This window comes from Takifugu rubripes, chromosome 2, assembly GCF_901000725.2.
Source record: "Takifugu rubripes chromosome 2, fTakRub1.2, whole genome shotgun sequence".
NCBI classification, from domain to species: Eukaryota; Metazoa; Chordata; class Actinopteri; order Tetraodontiformes; family Tetraodontidae; genus Takifugu; species Takifugu rubripes.
In genome coordinates, this window is record NC_042286.1 from 3,534,615 (window position 1) to 3,541,233 (window position 6,619).

General features: G+C 55.8%; 1 protein-coding gene across 1 annotated transcript; it reads right to left on the reverse strand.

The window, feature by feature from the left end:
• Window positions 1-904: 904 nt before the first annotated feature.
• Window positions 905-6,610, reverse strand: dcaf5 (ddb1 and cul4 associated factor 5). Its single transcript, XM_003962365.3, has 9 exons — window positions 6,105-6,610; window positions 5,232-5,375; window positions 5,092-5,128; window positions 4,877-5,016; window positions 4,651-4,780; window positions 4,048-4,261; window positions 3,290-3,356; window positions 3,079-3,206; window positions 905-2,970 (listed from the first exon to the last, which is right to left on the reverse strand). The coding sequence occupies exons 1-9, from the start codon at window positions 6,310-6,312 to the stop codon at window positions 1,720-1,722; spliced, it is 2,319 nt and encodes a 772-aa protein (XP_003962414.2). The 5' UTR covers window positions 6,313-6,610; the 3' UTR covers window positions 905-1,719.
• Window positions 6,611-6,619: the final 9 nt, after the last annotated feature.

Here is a 6,619-nt window from a genome sequence, read left to right on the forward strand (position 1 = left end):
CTGACATGGGATAGCCCCGTCAGTCAGAAGAAAGTAGAACACACTTCCATATAAGGACAAACTTCCAAGGGGAAATGTTTGGGAATCTGATGTCACACAGTGGGACCAGGCTGCCAACTGTCTGCCTGGTCCCTGATCAGAGGACGCAGCTCCTGTGCAGGACGTGCTGTCGGAATTTTATCATCCTAAATGCACATGATCTGGTTTGACCTCTGACCTTAGGATCATTAAGATCTACAGTTGATTTTTTTTTTTTTTTTTAAAGTGGTTGTTTATTGCAGCATATTGTGCTGAAGGAATGTAAGAGAACTCGGACTTTGGCCTTTTGACCTCCGAAACTGTTGATCTTTGACCCCCACGTTCCAAATTTGAAGAAACACTCATTCAAGTATTCCAAAATTGAGAAAACAATAAGATATCTGTGACCTCAAATCAGACCAACGAATGAGGTTTCTGAGTAAAAGAGTTCAGGGCTAGAGAGGATTTCCAAATAAAAGATTCTTGATTTTTTTAAAAAGAGAATTTCAGATCGTGAAAACTGAAGTCAATCGACCGAACACCACCTTCACTTTGTCCTTCAGCCAATCGACATTCACACCAATTGAGAGGAAACTCAATTTGAGGAGCGACCGCGTTTGGCGCCGTCTATGTTCTGGCACGTTCCCAAATAATTCCGGTCGCGTTGGGAGAATTCCCGAGCAGCTGCGCCGTGTACGGCACTCGCAGCAGCCATGAAAATCGGACTGAATTTTACACGTGTTTGGGTTTGTGGATCAAGACGCTCGAGCCAAAAACATCATCGGGGAGCAAAAGGACCAGAGACTGGGGGGCCAGGGGACAAACAGGAAGTCCACATTCTAAGGACAAACACCTGTCTGAGGATGGGCCAGAAAGTAAACGTGGCTTTTAGTGGGATATTGTCTTTATTAACATCAGGATGAGCAGAGTGTAATGAATGCCGCCCCCCCCCCCCGAATGAGCAGCCCTGTGTGCAGCCTGGAAAGAATAGAGGTTTGCAGCCCAGTGGGCACGTGGCCAAATGGTAAACAAACACGGCCTCTTTATATCTGAAAGTGTCTCGGGGGAAACGCGGCGGTCAGATTAGGGACGTGGACTTCCTGTAGACGAGTGTCGGCCACAGACAGAAGATGAAGGAGCGGAAAGGTTCTTAGAAACGGGCTGGAACAGCGTTTCAGGTCCTCGGACCATCGTCAAGACCGGATTCATTCATTCGGAGACCATTTGATTGATGCCGGGCTGGAATGAAGAGAGAGATTAAGCTGGAAGAACTGGAGAACACTTGATTCTTTAATCACATAAACCAAAAAGGAAGGAGCATCGGGCGGTAACGACACCAACAGGGTGGGAACGAGCCAAGGGTTCCGTTGCTCAGGTGAGCCCGGAGCAGCCGGGAATCCCCGTTCGGAGAAAAGGAGCCCGAATCGGACTCAAACGGCAGAAATTAAACGACTGCAAAGCTTTTTTGTCCTCCTTTGTTGCTGTTTTTCTGGTTGAAAACGTTCCTGTGGAGCTTGGTGGGAAAACAAAGGGAATAACTGCGGTCCAAATGCCAACGGCGTCCACAACGCGAGCCAACGTGGACGTTTTTAGTGTCACCTTCAGGGGCCTCGTCCAAACGGTCGGGTCAGAACAGAAAAGTTTCATAAACAAACAACCTATAAAAACCTTCTTTCTAAATGAACACAGCTCCAGGACAGATCAGGCTTTGAGCTTCTTCTCTGAGCTCGGCTCTTCCTCCTCTGAACCCACGCGAGTCCGTTTCTGAACCAGGCCTTTGTCCCTCTGCGGCCTCGTGTCCTCCAGCGTGACGGCCGTCTCCCCCTCGGTGTCAGAGGACGCGGCGAGGCTCTCACCCACGCACGGCGTCTCAGTCCGGTGCTGTCCGTTCACCCCGCGGCCGTGCCGGTTCTGGGCGTCGCTCCGGGGTGATCCCGAGCCGCTGCAGGCCTCCTCGCCCTCGGAGCCGTCCAGGGCCGGTTCCTTTTCTGGAGTTCTGTCCCGCTCGGTCCCGCCGCCTCCGTCCTGGTTCTGCTGACTCTCGGGGGACATTTCTGGGCTCAGACACACAAACTGAGACGGGCTGAGACACGTGTTGTCGTCTCTGCCGCTGCCGGGTTTGATTCTGAGAGAGTCTCGTTCCTCATCTGAGGACGACGTGGACAAATCGTCCACGGATATCGACGGGTAGCTGCAGGAGTCCACGGCTGAAAACAGCGCCTGCACGGACTCGGGTCGCTCCCCCGCTCTGGACAGCACGTGCATGCAGCGCCTCCTCATCACGTTGCGCCGCCTGACTTCGCTGCGCCGCTCCTCGTCGTCGCTGCTGGAGCTGGAGGTGGACGTGGAGGAGCTGGAGGCGCCCGCAGGGAGCGAGGGCGAGGTGGTGGGGCTGGACAGGGTGGAGTTGTCTCTCGGGCTCGGGGATCGAGGCCGGGGCATCGGGTCGAGCCAGAACTCGCTGGAGTCCGAGTCGTCGTTGTCCAGGAAGCCCGAGTGATGCCTCTGACGGCGGCCCCGTCTCGTTGGCCCCGCCCCCTCCTCTGCCGCCGCTTCCCCTCCGGAGACATCGGCCCCAGCCAGAGACGAGGACGACGAGTTGTCGGAGTCGCTTTGCTGACTAGAACCCGGCGCGGCGGCGGCGGCGGCGGTCGCCACCGTCCCCCGGGCCGCGCGGCGCCCGCGGGCGTGCAGCTGCATGATGGCCTCGCTCAGGTCGCTGTCGGAGTCCGAGCTCCAGCCCTCGATCTCTCGACGCACCAGCGAGTCAAAGAACGCCATCATGCGGGGGTCCTCCTGGATGGACTGGCTGACGTAGTCGTGGGACAGGCCGCTGCCGCTGTTCAGCACCAGGCTGATGTACTCCTCGTGGGTGTACAGGCTGCGGGACTTCTCCTCCACCAGGCCCTCCAGGTCGCCCAGGCTGTCGGGCTGCCTGTAGGGGCTCCACAGCTGCACACAGACGGAGACGCGGTCATTCTACAGCCAACATCTGCACAAACAGCTGGAGCTGCATCTCTGCTGGGGGGGACAACGGCCCCTTTTCCTGCTCCCGCTCACCTTAATCACTTTCTCCACGCCGGAGGAGCAGATCATGTAGCTGTGGGGGTTGAAGCGGACCTGGTTCACGATGGAGCGATGACCCTTCAGGACCATGAAGGCACCGTTCACCACGCGGCCGGGGCCCCCTTCGGGTCGGAACAGTAACATCGTTAGTAGTTCAACGTTTAAAGACTTTATTGCACGGTGTTGCCTTCGCTGCACCACTCACCTGCTTCCGGGTCTTTAGGGATTTTCCACATGTAAAGGTTGAAGTCGTCGGACCCAGACAAGATGTACTGCAGGGGGAAACACAGATGTTTGAAAAGGGCCCGGTTCGGAGTGACAAAAGGTTCCATCTGAGCACGGGACAGAGGAACTCGGGGGGGCTCCAGAGCGTGGAAGCCGATCTTATCGCGGCGTTTGGCGGCTCAAACGCCGCCCGACCCGCCGCTCCGCTCACACATGGTTCCACTTAGGAAGCTGGGTTGGGAGGCAGACACGGTCAGGACAGCAGAACACGACGCTGTCTGTCCAAATTCCACAACGCCGGCGGACCGACGCGCAGACGCACGTCTGGTTCCGTTTACTACTGTTGTGAGAATGGCGCCGTTTGTTTGTTTTCCAGCCAGTTTTCAGAAGACGGCGGATAAATTCAGAGACGTTCGGGAATGCCGACGGACCGTCGAGTCCTGGAGAAGACAGTAGAACCTGAAACGGCAGCTCTCTCCATGTACTCTTTGCCCCCCCCCCACCCCTAAGACCTCTCCTGCCCCTCTTCTGGGCTGAGCCCAGTCTGGCCCACTGGGACAAGGATTCTATAAACTGCCTCCTTCCCCTGCGCGGCGGCTCATTTCTCAAGCCTCCGAGGATCATGCTAGCATAATAAACATGGCTGCACGCTGATGTCATGTCTGAGGAGGAGCAGCGGGAGGTCCGGCGGCTCCTGGCGCTCCTCCAGCACCGGAAAAACGATCCGGAGCGACTGACCTGGTCCCTGTCTCCAGCGAAGCAGCAGCTCTTCATGGTGCAGGAGTTGAAGTAGCCCTGGTTGTCGAACTGGAAGCTCGGCAGGCGCGAGTGCAGCTCGTACAGGACGGGCGGCAGGCGGCGCCGCAGCGCCAGCAGCTGGGTGCCGGCGCTGTTGAAGCGCACGCTCATGGCGCTCTGCAGCGACATGCTTCCTCCGTAACGCAGCAGGGAGCTGAGAGGAAGGGAGAGGACACAGTAAATGTGGAGCCGGGGATGAATTCAATGAAGCAATTCCATAATTCAATCCCCCTTGATTAAAAAGGGCTGTTTTAGGTGGAAAGTGAAGGGAACCGTTCCCGTCCTGCAGACGCAGAGGAGGATTTACTGAAAACTGGGTCCTCGTCAAGCAGAATGCAGCCCAACCTCTATAAAAAGACACTCGGAATCATTTTAGTGGCGCAAACATTTGAATGAAAGGCCGAGAAGTGGTGTGACTGCGGGCCCACAGCTCCACCTGCTGGTCAGAAGCCGCACCGACACCTGCTGAAACCTTCTGGAGCGATTCTGCTGAGGGAAACATCTGGGAATTGGCTGACAGCCACGGAGAAGCTAAAGTCTGACCTGCGAGGTTTGCGGATGTCCCATAATCCCACTCCCTCCTTGGAGTTGGCCGTGGCGATCAGCCTGGGCTCCACGGGGTTAAACATCACACTGTGGAAGGCCGAAGGGTAGATGGCCAAACAAAACGGCTCTGCGGGACATTAAAAACAATGGGATGGTGTTCAGACACGATGTTGGGCGGGTGCAGAGACGTCCACGGATGCTAAAGGAGGCGTCCGTCTCTCACCGGCGTTCGGGGGGCCGCGGGTGTCCCAGATGAGAACGCGGCCGTCGTCGGAAGAGCTGGCGAAGACGTTGTCGTTGACCGGGTTGACAGACAAACTGTAGACGGCGTCGATGTGCAGGAACACGTTCAGAGTTTCTCCTCTGCGCAGGGAACAACAAAGCAGGCGTTAGCGGTGGCGTTGGGGAGGAGACGAGCGCACGTGCAGTTTTACCCACCTCTCCACGTCGTGAAGGATCACCTGCTCGTCGTTTCCTGAGGAACAAAGAAGGCAGAATGTGGATCGGAGCTGCTGCACCCGGGTTTATTTCCATGCACGTTTCCCACCATCGTTTTTGTGAGAGTGTCTGGAACTCACCCCCGGAGAAGACCTTGGTGTTGCTGCTGTCAAAGGCCAGGCAGAAGATGTTGGAGCGGTGCTCTCCCTTCAGCTTCACCGGCTTGGACCGCCCGTGGATGGCTTTTTCCATTTGCCACAGGAGCACGCGGCGATCGTCTCCCCCTGCAGACACCACGGACGTGCACCGAATCATCTTCTGTGTCGGGTCCAGTCTCAAACATCAGACTTTACCAAATGATTCGGCCAGTTCTAATTAGCAACACTAATGCCCTTCTTCTAATCCAAGATATTTTAACTGTGATGCCAAATAAATCAAGAATCCACATCAGGTGGGGAGATTAAGGCAGTTTCTTGAGGACTTGAAGTGAAATGTTAAATGAGTGAATGTTAGGTCCAGCTGACTTTAGTGACTTTTATGCAGCAGACTGGAAGAATTAGCGTGCAAATAATAACGAATATCTGCAAAAGGGAGCGTGAACGTACTTTTTTCTCGTGTTTATAAAGTTAACTGATGCAAAGTTCACATTCTCAGTAGCTCAAACATGGAGGGACAGGGCTTGTACACTAGGCCAGATTAGGGTTTTCCAGCCCAATCCAGCATAAATACGGCGATATCAACACGTAGCCGCGTTTACGCCCTCAAAGGTGTATTTAAAAGTTCTATTCAGCGGCCGAAGTGAAGAATTTATGGGCTGACACGGCGACTGACCCCAGGCTAATGTCTTGCGCTGCTTGCTGTTTGGTTTGACGTTAGCTCGCTGGCTAGTGGGCGATGCTAGGCTAACTTAGCTAGCCCGGCAGGCTTTCAGCGGACTGCCAGGCTAGTTAGCGCTAGCATGCTAACACGCTCGAACAGTGTCGCCCAGGAGCGGGCAGGGTTTGTCAGCTCACCAGACACCAGCCATTCCCCGCCGTTGTTGGAGAACTCAATGGCGTTGACGCAGCCGAAGTGCCCGAGCATGTCTTTCTTGTACAGGCTGGTGCAGCCCGCCAGCCGTCGCCTTTGGAAGTCCTCCTTGATGAGCGGCTCCCCAGTGAGCTCTCTGCGGGACAGAAAGCCCACTGAGGAGCGCATACCGCAGCCATTCGGCTCCTTCATGTTTAGCGTGCAGAAACCCCCCCCCAAAAAAGCCGCCCCGCTGTCGTTTTTCACCACAGCTCCCTCCACATTTGCTCTTGTTCCTCGGTAAACGCTGCGCAGGCTCCTCGGGGGTCTACATGCTGCTGAACCGCCCGCTAACGTCGGCGTTGTTGTCGTGTAGCTCCTCCGTCTCGTCGGTATCCCAGCAGCGGTTTCCTGCTCCGGCGGAGGATCTCTCTTCCTCCCCCTGTCTGTCACGCAGCATCACCGGCCGGGACCCGCTGACCTTTACCCGCTACCCCCGGTACTGGAGGCAGGGAATAGT